This window comes from Pogoniulus pusillus, chromosome 7 (assembly GCF_015220805.1).
Source record: "Pogoniulus pusillus isolate bPogPus1 chromosome 7, bPogPus1.pri, whole genome shotgun sequence".
Classification (NCBI taxonomy): domain Eukaryota; kingdom Metazoa; phylum Chordata; class Aves; order Piciformes; family Lybiidae; genus Pogoniulus; species Pogoniulus pusillus.
Window position 1 is genome coordinate 17,691,322 of NC_087270.1, and position 19,414 is coordinate 17,710,735.

General features: G+C 42.6%; 1 protein-coding gene across 1 annotated transcript in view; it reads right to left on the reverse strand.

The window, feature by feature from the left end:
* Nucleotides 1-8,243, reverse strand: part of HAO1 (hydroxyacid oxidase 1) — a 32,368-nt gene extending 24,125 nt beyond the window's left edge. Inside the window, exon 1 of the mRNA XM_064146780.1 lies at nucleotides 8,107-8,243. Coding sequence (XP_064002850.1) covers nucleotides 8,107-8,243 — 137 coding nt within the window. The remainder of the gene's footprint in view (nucleotides 1-8,106) is intronic.
* Nucleotides 8,244-19,414: the final 11,171 nt, after the last annotated feature.

Sequence of the window (19,414 nt, forward strand, 5' to 3'; positions counted from 1 at the left end):
AGATCTTGGAGGTCTCTTCTAACCTGGTTGATTCTATGATTCACATGCTTGCACACAGAAATTCATCTTCCCCTCCACCTCAGGACAGGACCTCCTCTTAAGATGGGGTCTTCTGGATGACACCACAGTATCCAAATCTTTAATATAGAGGCACTCCTGGGGGCGTCTGTGAACTGTGACAGTTTTGATCATCCAGGCGACGTTACAGAGCAGACACTCTTGCCGTAAGCCACAAGAGGGGGTGCAATGTCAGAAACTGCTTCAGTGTGCCTTGAGCAGGGCCAAAGGCTCTGCAAGAAGTAATAGGGTTTGCATTAACCTCTCACTAAAGCACTCCTCCATCTGGAAGGGCTCTGATAGGTACTGAATTTTAATGACAGAAAAAAATTAAAAGTTTTAGCTCTAGTACTGCTGAACCTGCTCAGCACTGGAATACCTGAGACTGGTCATGTTATTATCAGCATGCAGAGAGCAACCAGAGCCACTGTTACCCTCAGACTATGTTCCAAGAGCAGGTAGTGCTCAGCCTGACAGGTTAGAAGAAAAAAAACCCCAAACGTCAACAATCAAGAAAATCCCAACAATAAACAACAAAGCAACAAGACACAAGGTGCAAGGTCTTCATTTTAGAAAGACTGAGAGACATTTCCATAAGAAGCCTGGGACAGAGCCAGAACAAGACAAGAATTTCTGAAGCCTTAGAGTGAAGGGCAGTGCCAGCTCTCCAGGAAGCACTCCTCAGGGAGGAGAATGATATAATGCTTGGAAGGAGATATGTAGCTGTGGGAGTCAGCTGAATTGTTCAATGCCAAGACACACACTGCAAGTATGACTCCTCAGGCTTGTTTCCATGCTATTGTATCAGTTTGTTATTTTTCACAGGATGGTGGAATAAAGAAAACTTTGCTTTTTTTTCTTCCCTTTTCTTCCTAATCATTCTGAAGGCTCTCTCCCAGATAAGAGAGACCTTTACCCAGCAAATAAAACCAAATATCCTTTATATAGCCACTGGGGTCCTTTATACATTATTTTTACTGTGCAGGGAGCAGAAATGTAAGAAAATATTATTTTCTATTTTGCTGCAGATTTCAAAGGCAACATGTCCCTAAAAATATGACAAAATATTCTCAAATGGAAGAAAATGGATAAGCACAAGTTAGCATCAAGAGATATCAATAGAACACAACTTAGCACAGGCCCTAATACCTGTACTCCATCTCTAACATCTAAGCAAACATCGAATTCAGTGCTTTCAATAGTCTAAATTTTGGGAGGAATTGGGTTTATTTCTTTTATTGACGTTCTTTTCCTTGTGCCACTAATCTGTACAAACCACAGCTGAACACAAAATTCCACCAAGTTCAGGAAGAGCTGAGCCTTTTTAAAAGGCCACCCTTCCCAGCCAGCCTGCATTCACATCTGGGTTCAGTTTCATCCTTGCAATGGTAGTTCAGAGCACCTGTAAAACTCAGTCTGGCACCTCAGGAGTATTTTAAGCATTCAGCCTTTAACTCTAAATTGTAAAGCAGTCATCAGCTGGACAGCATTGCTGGTCCCCAAAAAAACACACACCCTCCACCACCACCAAGATACTATATGCAGATATTCAAGGATGCAGGCAGAGCTCCATTACCTATTGGTACCTAAATGCCTCTTCCTCCATCTTCTCACTCAGTCTGTTCTATTTGCGTCATACACTGCAGTTTCTTCTTGGTGATATGGACCAAATCTACATCACAAAGAAGAAACTGCTCTGGCAGGGGGACTGGAGTAGGTGATCTTTTGAGGTCCTTTCCAACCCCTAATGTTCTGTGATTCTGACTTTCTGGTTAATAGTGTATGTCATGGAGTTCTGATTGCTCTTTGTTATAAGATACGAAAGATGCTGTCACTCAGTTGAGACTAAATTTCACTCTGAATTTAAAATTCAATCCATGTTTTTATTCTCAAAGTCCTGCACCCTCCCTAAACTTATAGCACTTGCACTGCAAGCTAAATTTCCTGATTTGTAAGTATTCATTACCAAGTCAAAGTTAATTGAGTTCAAGAAATTACTTTCAGCAGCAGCAAGCAAAACCCAAGAGCACCATTTCCCACTAACTAGAGGCGTGCATTAGGCTGCCCCACACTCCATGCTTGATATAAGTCCAAGTTAAAAGTTTTCCTGGATCTTTTGTAAAAATCTTGCATCGTTTTTTCAGGCATCTTCTACTCATCACCCACATTTTTTCCAGCTCAGTCCACACTCACATGCTGCCATCCAACTGACAGTAAGTACATCTTTCCTCCTACCTGGAAGCAAGGAGAAGCTGCAGCATGGAAGGCAGCAAGTACTTCTGATTCAGGCAACTTCAGCTAAATGGGGTTTTGGAAGGATGAAAAGGAAGGAGAGGGAGATGAGCATATATTTCTCTTTTTCTCTCCATGCTCAAAAATTTCAGAGTGTAAATGTGCTTGTAGTTGGAAGGCTCATTTTCAACTGTGAAAAATGCTGACATTTTTAAACTGCAGCATATTCTGAAGCAGCTCTTCTGGCTTCCTTTCCAAGTCCATGCTAAATAATCCCTTCATGCTTCACAGCAAGCAGAGTTCTTGAGCAAGGACACACTCTTCCAAGACCCCATCCCAATTCCACGCCACTTCGCTGCCTTAATCTCTCCTACACCTCCACTTCCCATCTCAAGGGGTAGGTGCTACTGCTGTGCAAGGCCAGGCAACAAGTGCTTTTGCTTGAGAAAGACTGACTTTTCTCTCCCAGGGTGTCTTGTCATCCATAGAGAGACCCTTTTTGCAGCACTCTGCAAACCTGAGATAAAACACTTGACACAAATGAACTTTTTATTCCAAGTATTCCTTTCCTTTTCTCCCCCTTTACAACTTTACATGCTCATCTGACCCCCAATCATATTCTCAGCCTTGCTTTTTCAAACAGTATTTTAATAGTGCCTAGTTAGTTTAACACTTAACACACATCTACAAGACAATATGTTTGCAGAAAACAGGCACTGATAAACCAGCAGCTGCTGCTCCTCATACACATCAACAAAACACATCTACCCCAAAGGCTGCTGGGCAGTCGGCGGCAGAAGGCATCGCGGCAGATTAGCAGAACCATGTTCCTGCACACACAGACATCCCCTTTCATTAGCATGCCGAGAGGGGAGAGTTCAGATTGATTTCTTGAATGCCATTCAAGCTAAAGCCATCTTGACCTTGTTACAGAAATCTATTCAAGTCTCTTGGTTCCTTGACAACTTGAGAGAGAATTGAACTGCCAGACAGCCTGGCACAGGAAGGACGCGTGATGTTTTGGGACACAGAGCAAACACAAGGTGAACGCAGTCAGGCACCATAGGGAGTAATGTATGCTCTGACATCCTAAAATCATCTTCTCTGGTCTTAATGCCTTGCTCATATCAATATGCCATCTCCACAACTATGAATAAATATTAATTAGCAGGAACAGAGTGATTCTGAAATGTGAGCTCTGGTTCTTCCCTCAGCCCCATAAGAGCTGAAAGCTAGAGGAGAGTTACTGTACTTGGTGTTAACCTCATCTTGAACATTAACCTCCTGTGTTGTCAAAAAGCCAGGACATTCAATTTGTGATCAAATGGATAAGGATTAGGCTGCTCCAAAAATTGTGTGGGCCATTCCAAAGGTATTCCAGCATCTATTGGAATTACCATTAATCTGCTAGATCACTCCTTAATAAAAATCTACTTAATTCTCTGTAAATGCAACTGTTTGCCAAAATTAAAGAACTCACAGTCAAACCCAACAAGGATTTTTCTCCAGATGCAATCAATCCTGGGAGTCTCACTCATTCAAATAATATTATACTACAAAGTCTGGGCTAACAATTCTGGCCTGGAGGTTGGTTTCGTGCTTTCTTTTTTTCCAATTAAACAAACATTTATGCATATACTTACAAGTATTTAAACTGCAAGCATTTTTAACCAGGTTGAACCCTGCAACTGAGTTTCTGACAGTGGAAATCAACAGGAATGCTCTGGTCATGAGAAATGAAGCTGAACGTACTTGTTTTTGTCACAAAGTCATTTGACTTTGAGACTGGGGGTGCAAAGTCTGCCTTACTTGTTTACCCACAAGCTGTACTCAGGAGCTGTAAGAAAGCCCAGTAGCATGCTTGGAGAAACACACAAGGACCAAGTGAGATTACAAGTGAGAAGCAGTCCTGCATCCTGAATGGTTGGGCCATGTTTGTTCCAACAGCAAAGACAAAGATTTTCCAGGTTGCTTATGTCAAACAGGTCTTATAAAACAACAATGCTGTGAAGCCTTTATATCAGGTTTCTACCTCTTCTCAGTGTGTTACCAGGAAGCCACTGCAATTGTGGCCTAAGGAACTGTCAATGGCAGCATACCCTGTCCTCAGAAAACAGCAATCCAGAGTCATAAAATCAACCAGGTTGGAAGAGATCTCCAAGATCATCCTGTCCAACCTATCACCCAGCCCTACCCAATCAACTAGACCATGGCACTAAGTGCCTCATCCAGTCTTTTCTTGGACACCTCCAGGGACGGCAACTCCACCACCTCCCTGGAGACGACGTGTCCCACTATTGAAGATTGAGGCAAAGAAGGTGTTAAGCACCTCTGCCTTTTCCTCATCCTTTGTCACTGTATTTCCTTCTCTATCTAATAATACCTACCACCACATAAGCCCCTCAGCAGCATCAAGTGTGGAGCACTGTAGCTATCAAGATAGAGTCCATGCAGCCCTGTGCTCAACAAGCTTCCACAACAGTTTGGTGGCTCATTAAAGGAGCTCACTTTTGCAGGGAACAAGGTCCACCTGGCTGCAGTCAGCAAGGACACACTGCCTACTGGAAATACAGGTATAGGAAGGCACTAGAAATATTGAGTGATAAAATATGTTTTTAAACACACTTGTCCCTGAAGCTGTGAATCACTATATCTGTGCTCTACCCCTGCATCCTTTCCACTTCGTACAGGTAAAGCTGATAAGCCTCAGTAGATAACTTCAGCTGTGAGGTTTGTCCTTAAAGGAAAGGAAGAGCTGTTCTGGTGCTGTTGTGACCAGACAGGAGGGGGAAATGTCTTACCAGAAGAGCAGATTTCAGGCTCTGACCTCAACTCTCATGCTGATCTATCTGGTGATCATCAGCACATCATCACACATTTCTGTGCTTTGGTGGATGCCCAGAAAGAGACAGAGTGACGGAAAGGTAATGAACAAAGCTTTGATTTCAACATTTTTCACCCCATGGTCTCTTTCTTTGGCTGCCAACAAGTTCTCTTGCTTGATTACTTAATAAAGTCTGTTGTCAAGTCTTTTAGAGTTTATTAACTGTTTTTTGAAAGATGCTTAAGTGGTCTAAACAAAACAAGATCTAATTTCCACAGTAGTTTTAAGGCAAATATACAAAGAGAGGGGGAGCAAAGACAGAAACACAGCTTCCACCCCATTCAGACCTTCGCTGCTGAAGGGCAGGAACCCATCAAGAGCCTTTTAGCCACACCAAGAAATTTCCTTTACTTTTTAATGTCTCAGGCTGTTCAAGACACTGCTAATTAATATCTCCTTCAGTTCCAAGCTGCCTGTAACCTCTGCAGTTCTTAACACCTAAAACTGAAAGCTCTTATTGAAAATACAACATAAAGTGTCAGGAAAGAGAAGATGATCCTGAGCACCACAGGTGAACAGCACAATGTGATGAGGTCATCTTATCAGAGGAATCTGTCTCTATGGTAGGAAGCAGCTTCAGAGCAGAGCTGCTTTTAGCACTAACATACAGCTCTGCTAATATCAAAACAGTATCAAGTAGACATACCCAGCATTTTGCTAGCCTGTCTCTGGGCAGATCAGATCCAACTTGTGTTTGATCATGATTAGCTATAGCTGTCAGTAGTAGTGAAAAACTCACTGTTTCCACAGTTTATTGCCTCTGAGCACTTTGAGTGGCCTTTCCTTAGCATCCAATTTTGGTTTTATGAGAGCAAACAACATCACAGCATCTGGAAACATTAAGGAAAAGAAAAAAAAAACCACAAAATAACAACAACAAAAATACCACTAAAATTAGGCAAGCACTACTACATGCCCTTCTCTGATGCACCTATTTACTTCTCAGAGCCAGAGTAGTCCTTTGGCTTGTGTCTGAGCAGCCCCAAGTACAAGAGGATTTCCCATCTGCAGTAGGGCCTTCTGCATGGAACTAAAAGGTCTGGAATAAGCGCTCATGGCAGAGGTTAGTGTTCTTTTTCTCCTGACATTCTAAAGCTTTTCTGTATGATCCCGAAACTACAGGGTCTGAGCTGATTTCTGCCATCTTGCTCCATAAATTCCCTCCAAGTTTTCTGTAGCTTTAGAGGTGTGTGGGATTCCCAGCTGCTCATAGCCTGTGGAAAGGCAGCTGGAGAAGTAACCAGGAGTGCTTCCCTAGAGCAGAAAAGCAAAGTGAGGAGGGAGAAAAACTAAAGATAAATATTTTTAAATCTTGGTTTGGTTTGTTAGAATCAGAGGGACTTAAGACAAAGCCTTTAGAGATTTAGCAGACAAGTGCCAGGGCAGGGGTGAGAAGAAGGGCAGATACATGCCTGCGCCAACACAGCACCAGAGGGAAAGAGAAGCCAACAGCTCTGTAAGCAGATCAACAGCTCAGCAGAGATGAGGCAATCAGCCTCCAGCTGCCTTCTTTCCTCTGCAGTGCTTGGGTTGATGCTCTGCAAGCAGAGCAGCAGTGATTCAGAGGATGGGAAACTGACTTGACACTATTTTTGACACTCTTCCACTGAATATGACAGCAAATACTGACTGATGATGTGTTGACCTTGTACTTCTGAGACAAAGCGTGACCTGAAACCAGGCTCTGACAGTGATTCAAGGGGCCAGTCTATGTCAAAACTGGTTTATAACAGCTCCCATAATTTACAACTGGTGAAGTGCTGACCTCCTGCTGAAATCCCATCTAGGCACAGCTCAGCCACCCAGGGCTGAGCCCTGACTTCCATGGCTTCTTCCAGAGCTATGAGACAACTTCTTTCTGCTAGCCTATGCAGCTCCAATCTAGCAATGCTGTACGAGCTCTTACCAGGAAAGGCTGCATAACTCATTCAGTTCAGGAGGAACAAGCAAGACTCTAAACTAACTCAGGACATATAACCCCACCACAAGGATATCTTGCCAGCATAATAGTCCAAAGATAAGAAATAACATTTTTTTCATAGAATGCTAAGGGTTGGAAGGGCCCTCCAGAGATTGAGTTCACCATCCCTGTAAAGCAGGACCACTTAGGGCAGGTTACACAGGTACACATCCTGACACATTTTGAAGATCTCTATAAAAGGAGACTCCACAACCTTTCTGGGCAGCCTGTTCCACTGCTCTGTCACCCTCGCTGTAAAAAGGTTTCTTCTCATGTTGAGATGGAGATGGACTTTCCTGTAATTGAGTTTATGTCCATTACCCCGCATCATATCACTGAAAAGAGACAGGCTCCATCCTCCTGACAGCCACCTCTCAGACATTTGTAGGTATTGGTAAGGCTGTAACACAGTATTCCAGATATGGTCTAGGTAGGGCTGAGGTGGAAGACAACCTCCCTCAACCTGCTGGAGGTGTTCTTAATGCAGTTGAATCTATTTGCCCTCGTGGCCACCAGGGCACATTGCTGTCCCACGGATAATTTATTATCAACCAGGACTCCAAGGTCCTTCTCTGTGGAGCTGCTCTCCAGCAGGTCAGCCCATAACCTGTAACGGTGCCTGGCGTTACTCCTCCCCAGGTGCAGTACTTCCCACTTACCCTTGTTGAGCTGATAAAAGGACTCCGTAGAGAATTAATGTTAATAGAAGCAGCAAAATACAGGTAAAGTTAAAGGGATGCTAATGGATTTTTGGGACTGCTTTTTGACAGAAAGCGTTAGGTGGAGGAGTGCAAGTGAAGAGAGAGCCTTGCTCTGAAAAAGGATTGAGACTTTTTGATATAGCCAAAAAAGTTTCAGAAAAACAGACTTCTGTTCAGAGAGAGGAAAAAAAATCTAATATTGCACCATAGCTACTAATAAAGCACAATTTACACCTCCTACCTCCCACTCCAGCCTTAAATCACTCTCCTACCTGGAAAATCCTGCTACATTATCTGCTAGCGTTTCCTGGGCATCTGCTCCGGATCGGTAATAATCATACACTGATTTGGGGAGAAATTTTTTTGCATACTCTTCAAAATCAGCAATGCAAACTGGTTTTCCAGACATGCTTGCAGGTCTCACAAGGTTACTTTATTCTCACTTGCCTCTCTTTTAAATCCTTTTTTAAGGTCTATATTTTTTGTCTGTGAATCATTAATTTGAGACCTCAGCAGGATTCAACTTACTTACAGACTGAAAAACACGCACCAACTTCTTGTGTCATGTTGGACCTCAGCACTACATTTTATTTCATGTGGCTAAGCCAGCATTGGACATAAGGAATAAAACATGAGAAAAACAATGGAATTAAAGCAAGGGAAGAAATCTGCAGGTGCAGCACATGACTTAAACCTGCAGTAACAGCAGGAACATACAGTCTCTGATGCATGCCCTTATAATCCAAAATATCCAGGAGACCGAAACCACAGAGATACTGTTTATGCCCAAGAAAGCAAAATCATGGTTTAAATTACTTATGAAACAGGTCCCAGCCTGGGCATTTAGGACAACACCTAACACAAGCCAGTTGCCCATTATTTCCATTAAAATCCTGGATACTAAGCCAAGTTGCAGGGACCCAGCAGGCACCCAAAACATCCTCAGGCAAATGGCTCCTGATTTTAAGGTAATTCCACGCCAACACCCAGAGAGCTCTGGTTCTTAGTACTTTTGGGGAGAAACCAATACCTTAATCAGACACAAGCCCCCAAAGCACAGTGCAAGAAATGGCAGGCTTTGCACCATGCACAGGAGCAGAGCAACACACACTGCGCTCCTCACACTTCTCTAGTACAAGCGAAGCACAGAGCCTGTGTTTTACTCACTGATCATTATTCATGGTGCAATGAGACAGAGATATAGCTGTGCTTCACTCCCTCCAATAACGTGGGGCTTCAAGTGACTTGATTTTTTTCATTTAGCAAGCCAGGAGAATTCAGAGTAACAAAAGTTATCTCTGAAAACTGAGAAAACCACAGCCACTTTCCTTGCTGCTGGTTTATAAATAGCAACTAGGAACACAATATTCCACAAAGAGTGAGAAAAAATGCTTAAGATTCAGCAGAGATTATAAAAAATCTCTGGAAGGATATCTCAGAGTTGAGGCAGGAAGAATGGTGCCAGCTGCAAGCTCAGTCTCAGGACACATTTAAAGTGAACGATGGCACTCAGATATGCAATCATTTCTCTAACTGCTTTCCTGGACGAGTACATCTCAGATGAAGTTGTACAGGGTGTGCAGGGGGCCATTTTTCTAGCTGGTAAGAATATTTATGAGAGGAAGTACTGGAATTTAAAATTACACCATAAGACATTTATCAGATATCAGTGTCAGACACAATTTAAATGCAATCTTAACACTGGCATTTCTCTATGCTCCCAGCATAGAACCGGGGACATGTCAGCTTTCATTCGTGTGGAGTTGTCTAAACACAGGTATTCCTCCTAGAGCATTAGACAGTAAGCATTACCCATAGCTAAATGTTTTAGTATGCACAGCTGAACTCAACCATAAGGAATTCAACAGCTTTTAATGTTGGAAGGTTGCACAAAAAATTACTGAATGTAAAATGATACTGTTTCACCACTGGTCTCCTTTCCCTTTTATATTGCCTATATTCACTTAAAAAAAGGAACTAGGCTCTTTAAGATACTTCCCCACCTTGACACTTCTCTTTCTCTACTTGTATTTTCTTTTGCCACATTCACACAATATTGATGATTTACTTTACTAGTCATTATTTGCCACAAGATGAAAGTTCCTCTTCCCTCCCCTATCACAAAGTTGCTCACATACCATCCTTTGCAGAGGCCTCCAGATGTGTCAACTATACTAAAGCTCAGCTGGGGTCACGGAATCCTGTCTGCTGCACAGTCAACATACCATGGAATTCTTCACAGACCTCAAAGTCTACCAGGAGATAGAGACTCTTCCAGTTCTCAGCAGGACTCCCCTCTTTCCTCTGCTGGCGAGTTTATGAGCTGGAGTGCAGTGGAAGCTGCCAACATCAGCACAAAGGAAGCAAAACAAGAAGTGTGCTAGTTTGAAGCAGGGTAGACTGTTTTGGTGAGAAGAACTAGATCATAGGCTGTGAAAGGAAAACAATGGTGATGTCTACTCCCCTCAGAGTCTTGCTGAAGAAGAAAGGAAAACATTAGATAACACTCTCGCCATTTTGTCACACTCTGCCTCGGGCTGCTGGCTGAGCAACATCTCACTCCCTAACCTCACCTTCCACTCACCTTTGCTTCTTAACCTCTTGGCTGAACCTCTATTCTTCTTTAGGACTGGGGTAAGGTTGAGAGGGGCAGGGGGAAGGTGCAGGGGTGGTTGAGAGCCCCTCCTGGGGACTCAGGTTTCTGGGAGGGGAGTTGTGTTTCTGTATTACTTTTACCTTGTATATTTTTGTATATAATTGTATATACTGTAAATATCTGCTTGTATATTGTGCTGCTGTAAATAAATAGCTTCATTTATATTCCCAGAGCCAGCTGAGACTAGTCTGGGTGATTTCTAAAGCATGGGGGGGTGGGGAACACCCAAACCATCACAAGAAGTTTCACCTCCTGATGAATTAAGACTTGGTCTCTTAGAACGTAACCCCTAGGAGAGCACATACATACAGACTAGCTCTGACACAGCTAGCTTCCCTCCAAGTAATTTGCTCCTCATTTTAATGAATCTCTCTGGATGAGAGGCTTCTTCTGGCCACTGAGACAGCAGCTGTCTGAACTTTAACCTCAAAGTAAAAGAACAGCAAGCGACTTAACAGCAAAGAGTTTGCCCAAGCAGCCATGGCAAACCTCACTGATAAGTCAATACAGGATTCAGCTGAAACACTGACACTCGATTAGAAAATAATAGGAAAAAGAAGAACAAGAAATGAACCCCACCACAGCCAGGGTAGTGTTAACACCCTCCCCCTTGATCTGCTGCTTCTCACTTGTTCTTTTCACAGGTCACTGGAGAATTACCAGTGGAGAACGGTGTCACATCACTTGAGCTCAGCTGAACCAGACTCTGCAAAGGAAATTTTGCACTTCAGTTCACACAGAAGTATTGCAAGTTACAAAACACCCCTCCAACCCCACAAGGGCTGTTTAACAAGAGATGCAACTTCTGGCTTAGAAAGTGCTGCAATCAAAAGCCAAGAAAGTGTTCTGAGAAATGTCACAACAGGCTTGTCCTTATATATGTCATTTGTGTGGCCATTTGAGCTGATCCTCTAGCTCAGACATAGGGGAGAGATGAACACTCCAGGGATAGGCCACATAAATGGCAACAATAGATAAATTAATATAATTTCATTGGAGCATCAAGAACTTAATGTCTAGAAGCACAGTTTGTTCTCCCCCTTCACCCGCTGGCTTCTGCTGCTGCAGCTTCGCCTGTCTTCCCCGGCTGCTGTTTTGGCTACTGCTGCTTCTGCTGCTTCGCCACCACTTGACCCCTTCCCCATCTCCCTTAAGGTTATTGTATTGGTTTTTTCCCCTTCCTTCCTTCTCTAGTTATTATTTCTCTTTACATTGTTATATTATAAGAAAATACAATTTCATCTTTCCCTGACTTTCAAAAGTAGGGGGGTTTGTGTTGTGAATTTTCTTCCCGGGGGAGGGATCAGCCCAAACCCGAGACAATTTGCTAGGGAGAGAAATCACTACACAGTTTAGTCCAAGCCACTGCATCCTACTGAAGAGAGACAACACCAATGGTCTCCTCTCAACATGCAAAAACTTCCAGAGGTGAAGGATGAGTCAGCAGCTGGGATTTTCTCAGTTAACTGTAGTAAAGATTAACTGGAAAAGTTAACTGCAGTATACAATTAAAATGTTTCAATGTTCCAGCAATTAGCCATTTCTCAACTGCTATGCAAAGCTGTTTCACCAAATACCTTACGTTAGCAAATGGTTACTTGGACTTCAGATTCCCCATGAACACTTATGAATTTCTCCAAAGTCAGTCAGAAAATAGCTACTTACAGACTGTGCAGTGTTTTCAGCAAACATCTCACATCAGTTAGATCTGAACTGATTTACTTTGTCCCCACTCACATCAGTAAAAACAATCAACAGAAAATACTGCCTTTTTTATCCCAGCAGACACTTGTGACTCTAGCATGAGACCGAGTTGAAACAGATGAACCTGTTTCAGGGATAGGGAGAGTTTCTTGGCCATTCAGGACAGTGAGCAGGTAGCTCTCACAAGCTCTTGACTGTCTCTTTTGGAAAATCCCTGTACCCTAGATTCCCAACTGAGACTGAAGCCTTCAATGGAGGATGACCAGCTCTCCTGGGAGAATCTGGATGACTTTGAGTACAATTAAAAGAGTGCATGGGAGATCTGCAAAGAGGCTCTCAGTGCCACAGAGCAATAACCAGATTTAAAAATTGCATTTTCCAAGCACATTCACGTCCTTGGTGTGGAACTGAAGGTCCAACACTTTGAATCACCACTGTCATTTCTGCATTCTCTGCAAATGTTGAGACCTACTGGCACAGCCTGTGACAAGATGATCAGCAGCATCTATATTCAGTTCTCACATCCCACTGGAATTAGATTAACAGATATAAAAGTATAATGTACTAGCGGGCTCTGAGAAAACCTAAGCAGCAAGGAAAAACTGCCTTTCCACATAAAATGGAACTTTAAATGAAAACATTTGATTACTAAAGCCTCATTTATCCCTTGTATGTTTAAATACTGAGCTTTCCTTTCTCAGTAAAGTGAAAATAGAGCATAGTTTTTAAAGTGGTTTTCTACTGGGAAAGAAATGAAGATATGTGATTAACAGCAGCAGTCATGACAGTCATTGTCAAAGTAAAACAAAACACTTTCCTCCCCCACCATAGGGAAGGGAATGAAAGGAAAGTATCAGCAGATTTGGTTCCCTGGCCAGTAAGATTGCCAGCGTGTTACAGGTTAGAAGTAGAAGGATGAGCAGAAAGCTAGAGAAAAGATAGGTAGCTCATAGGAAAAGCTGCTAAAGCATCACAAGGGACATGTAACATCTTCTGGGCAAACTTCCCAGTCCAGCATCCTGAAGTTTTCTCTGTGCGCATGTGTGTGTGATACTTAAGAGGGAGAAGGAGGGGATTTGTTCCCTTTCCAACACCATACTGCAGCCAAAAGACTTGCTGCAAAGCCAAGCAGCTTTTAATTTTCAATTTGCAATCTGCTCCTAGAAGGCACACAGGACTCAGCACCCCCACTGCTGGTGCCAGGAGGTACCACTGGTCCCATTCAAAATTCCAAAACTCAAGCTTCTCTAATGCTCCAAGACAGCCAGAGAGTTGTCTTTGCATTTCCTTCATAAAAAGAGTTGATGTCTCACTAATTGCTTAAAGTGATTTTTCAAAACCCAAGCAGATTTTGCCTGTAATATTCCACCTGCTTGTTTTCAAGGGGAAAATTTCATATTCCCACACCACAAAACATAGTACAAAGCAGCTGATTGAAGAGTCAACCAAATGTTTGCAAGGGCTTCATTTGATACCATTCCCATTTCCCCTTCAACTTCACATCAGGAAATCAACAAAGTAGATAAAAAGCAAAGCAAAACGAATGGCAGGTCACCCAGCCCATGCAGCAATTCTGTTCACAGTGACAGGCAGTTCAGGAAACTCACCTGACAACAACAAAACCACGTGCTGGATGTCATAGTTGGTCACCCAATACATAGCTGGTCATCCAAACATACTGCAGCATGGTTCCTGGCAGTGCCTGACCCCTCCAGCACATCTGGCCTACTTCTGTAGCAGTGACTGCTGTCTGTGAACTACAATCAGAAAATGTGTCATCTAGAGCTTCTTGACTATCCATACTGCCATCATCCAAATCCAAGAGAGCCAGCACACAACCTGCAGTTAGTGGATTTCTCAGGGGGGGAAAAGCCTAACATGACAGAGGTATAGAAACCCTCAGTGGTTCACAGCCATAGTTTTTGCCCAGGAGCCTGCAGTTGAGCCCCAGCTGCATTTTATACTTTTGAGTACACTGCTCAGACAGTTACTACAGTGAAAGTTTCACTCTGGGTATGCTTTTTGCAAGCATTTTTCTACTCACATAAGAGAGAAGCAATTCATTAATGTACAGATTTGGGAGGATTCTTTAAACTTGGCCAAGTCATAACCTCTATTATTAACTGGAACATCAGTATTAGAAATAAAAATCACCTTCTGTTAATTACACAGATTAGCCATTTCCACACACAGAAAATGAAAACTACAAGAAGATCATAAATACAAAATTTATATAGAATTTCAGTAACAAAACCCATAGTAAAAATCTGCAACACTTCCATATAGAAACAATCCCATACAACATCTCTGTGCAGAAAGCTCACATAACAAGTGTTGCCCAGCACATGTGCAGTGTATACAGAGTACTCAGAGACACACATACACGTTTCACACAAATCACTGAATCAGAAAATCGTTTTGGCTGCAAGAGACCTTTCCTGATCAAATCCAACCATTAACCCAGCACTGCCAGCTCACCATTAAACCATGCCCCTTTGCAGCACGTCTCCACATCTTTTATCTTGAAGACAGGAACTTTGAAAGGCCATGTGTATTTCTAGCTACTTGGAAAAGTAACCTACTGGATTTTTTTAATGACTTGCTTTCAAGCATTCCTGTTCTGATCCATCAAAGGCTCCCGTTCATAGTGGCATGCATTCCATTTGGAACTTACATCAGTTCTCCAATATCTTAAGTGTTTATTTCACTCTAGTAGCCTTACAGCCCTATCCCTAATCAAAACATTTTGAGCAGTGTTAGCAGCAGCTTCCTCAAGGACATTGCCTATTCTAGAGTCATAAGAACAACTTCCATTGTAGAAGTTAATCATAATAAATAGAACACTCAGATTGCACAAAAGGCTGATAAGGAGTTTTTGCTTTCTAAACATACCAAGTTTAATACTATTGTAATAGTCTAGTACTATGCTTACATTATTCAATCAAAAGGTGTTTTGGGAGAAAAAAACCTTAATTCTAGTAAGTATATTAACTTTACACTTTTACTGCATACTAGTGGCTTTTCTGTTAAACACAATTTTAGCCTTCGGTGTTTGCTCCTTGTTTGCTGGATAAACATCAGTGAAAGTTGAGTAGCTTCAATGTCACACTACAGTATTTTTCCTACAAACATAAAACAAAGAAATACACAAGTGCATAGCACCTGCTTTTCTGAAGTCTTCATCACAGTTTCATGATCCTTGTAGTAAGCTCCTCCTGACATGTCAAATACAGCCAAACCCAAGCTTGCATTAATATTCCCTATGTTAATAATGGAAACACAGAAGCAATGACATACGTATTATGTTCAAGAACCTCAAGACCCAGTATAGCATATTTCCAGATTCACAACACAGCTTTATGAAGGGAAGAGCTGCTGTCACCTGCTGCTGCTTGCTTACTGCCTATCAGGGCGAGTTTAGTTTCTATGATGATAGAAATCGCTTCATAGAATTTTACATAACCAAAATTGAACAGCAACATGCAGAACCTGAGGAAATGCAAGTGGACATTTTACAAAAGAAGCTTCTGACTCTTCTCACAGCATCTCATCTTGTAGGACAAAGCATCATCTCTTGTGTTTACTTTTTAAACTCCAAGTCAGCATCAGGAAATTCAGCTTTTGTGAAAACACCTACTTTGTCTAAACTTTCCAGAAGCCCAAATGGCTCATCCCAAGCACTGATGAGAGGCACACTTGACTTTCTAATACTTCCTTTTCCCAACAGCATACAAAGCCACTGTCAGGCATAAAGAAGTTCTGTAACTTTTAAATTGAGAATCTCCTTCAACAGCTAAAGAGGATGTTAGATGATGGGCTCCATGACATTACAGAATGATGAAAAGATGACACACCCACTATCACAAGACCCCATTGCAGTACAAAATACTCTGGTACACAGCCAAAGTCATCACTGCACTCAATCTACGCTGGATAATCCCTCACATTTTTCAGTGTCTGGCAGTTTTGGATCCGTGACTGAGGGGATGTCTATTCTTACCTTATGTGAGTTCATGTAACTGACTATACACACTGACTCCTGCTCGTCTCAGGAAATGTGGTCAAAGTCTTGATTTTCCTTTAGACTTAGGAGCTTCTGATGCGCTGATAATGAGAAAAGCAAATACATGATGGAAAGAGTGAATCCATATTCAAAGCTTCTATGTGCACAGTTCTTCCCTTCAAATCAGTGTCCACAAAGCTTTCTTAATTCTTGCAAACAAAAGCTTAGCTGGAGCTTGAGGGAGTTTGGGGGGGGGGAGGGGTGTTGTGCATTTTCTGAAAAAGCTGCTCTCTATCTCAATTGCTACTACGTTCTGCTACCTGTAAGCCTCTACAACTGCTCAGTTATGTGGGACAATGCCCAAATAACACAGGACACACTGTTCTCATTATAGTCCAATGTATATAATCAACTGGAGGATTTCACATATGTGAAAGTATATTTACACGTGCCCACTGTATGAAATTCAAGCTCTATTCCTTCAAACAGTCATGTTCACTCTATGCAGTGTAACTTTGTTTTTACACAGTTGTAACAGACAAATGCGAAGTTTCTACCATAGAGTTGCAAGACACAATATGTAACAGGACAGAGTCAGGAAGAGTTAAGCTGAGTAAATCTGCTTCTTTATGAGCATTTTTTTAAAAAAAGAACAAAACTTTTAACACAGATTGGTTCTACTAATCTCAGTCTCAAAAGAAACTAGCATTTTGCACTTGCAACTTGGCGCTTCTGGTGAGAGATGATTTCATCTCTGATGACTTTACTCTTGAAGAACAAGACTGAATTCATGCATGTTAGCAAGGATTATGCAATATATATAAAAAAATAAAGTCAAGTTTAAGACACATTTTATGCACATGATCACACATCAACAAAAGAGGAACATAAGATCTCACTGTAGGTACCAAACATATGCCTTATATACTAACCAAGTCAAAGGAAGGAAATGCTGGTATCTTTAATCATCAAATGGTTTTGCCTAGAAAAGACCTCTAAGATCATCGACTCCAACAATCAACATGACACTACCATGGCTATTAAACCACGTCCCAAAGTGATAGTCAGACACAGTACAAGGGGTTTTGGACTTGAACTTGGATTATTACCTTCACTGGAATAATGGTGATAAAACCCAGATGTGATCTCACAAGGGTATCATTAGGGAATCACAGAATGACACAATTATTTCAACTGGAAAAGACCTGCAAGATCAAGTCCAACCATCAACCCAACACCACCATGACCACTAAACTGTCCTGAATTGCTTTTTCTATGTGCTTCTTGAATACCTCCACGCATTGATGGTGAATCCATCACCTCCCCAGGCAACCTATCCCAGCACCAGACCACTCTTTCAGTAAATGAATTTTCCTACATCCAACTTAAACCACCCCTTGGCATAGTTTCAGGCCATTTCCTCTTATCATAACCCAAAACTAGGGAGAAGTGACTAACACCTGTCTCACTACAATCTCATTTGAAGAAGTTGTGGAGAGCAATGAGGTCCTCCTCAGCCTCCTCTTATCCAGACCAAACAACCAGTTCCCTCAGTTGCTCCTCATAAGACTTGTTCTGCAGACCCTCCATCAGCCTTGATGATTTTCTCTAGACAGAATTCAGCACCTCAATGTCCTCCTTTTAGTGAGAAGCCCAAAACCAAACCCAGTATTCAAGGCATGGTCTCAACACTACCAAGTACAGAACCACAGAATGTTAGAGGCTGGAAGAGACCTCCAGAGATCATTGAGCCAAACCCACTCTGGTCAGAGCAGGATCATCGGTCACACCGAAACAGATCCAGGGAGACTTTGAAAGTCTCCAGAGAAGGAGACTCCACAAACTCTTTGGGCAGTCTGCTCCAGTGCTCCCTCACCGTAAAGAAGTGTCTCCTCATGCTGAGCTGGAACCTTCTGTGTTCTAGCTTGTACCCATTGTTCCCAGTCCTATCACAGAGCACCACCAAAAAGAGATTGACACCTGCATCTTGATACCCACCCCTCAGATATTTATAGATACTCGTAAGATCCCCTCTTAGTCTTCTCCAGATTAAACATCCCCATGTCTCTCACTCTTTCTTCATAGAAGAGATGTTCAAGTCACACAATCATCCTCATAACTCTCAGTTGGACTCTGTCCAGTAGTTCCTTGTCCCTCTTGAACTAGGGAGCCCAGAACTGGACACCAAATTCCAGGTGTGGTCTCACCAGGGCAGAGTACTAGGGGAGGAGAAGCCCTGGACAAGGGCATGATCACTTCCCTACTTCTGCTGGCCACACTATTCCTGATAGAGGCCAGGATGGTGTTGGCCTTCTTGGTCACTTGAGCACAGTTCTGGCACATGTTCAGTTGGCTGTCAACCAACACCCCCTTTTGGGGTCCTTTTCTGATGGCCAACTTTCCAGACACTTTCCCTGTAGCATTGCATGGAGTTGTTGTGACCTAAGTGCAGGACTCAGCACTTGGCTTTATTAAACCTCATTCAAATGGTCTTAGCCTCTCCAGATGCCCCTCTGCACAGACTTCCCACCCTCAAGCAGATCAACAATGTCCTTGGATTTATATCCAGTCAGCCTGGTTTTGTGCCCTTTCCCCTTCAAACCTAGTTTAAGCTCTGTCAGTGAGCCCTGATAGCTCCTAGACTAGCATTCTTTTCCCCCTCTGAGACTAGTGTATCACATCTGTTGTCAACAGACCTTGTGTCCTCTAAATCAACCCTTGATTAAAGGAACCAAAGCCCTGCCAGAGGCACCAGTTTTGCCGCCAGGCATTAATCTCTTGACTCTTCCCGTTTACTCCATCACACTCTGCAACTGGGGCATAGTGGAGAACACTACTTGCACTCCCAGTCACTTAACCAGTCATCATAAGGCCCTAAAGTCTCTCTTCATTGCTCTTGGACTTCCAGTCCTTACTTCACCACAGCCTACCTTAAGGTATAAGGGAAGGAAGCTTTCTCCTCACATCACTAACCTGGGTCACAGAATCAATCAGGTTGGAAGAGACCTCCAAGATCATCCAGTCCAACCTATCACCCAGCCCGATCCAGTCAACCAGACCACGGCATTAAGTGCCTCATCCAGTCTTTTCTTGAACACCTCCAGGGATGGTGACTCCATCACCTCCCTGGGCAGCCCATTCCAATGGCAAATTACTCCCTCTGCCAACAACTTCCTCCTAACATCCAGCCTATACTTCCCCTGGCACAACTTGAGAC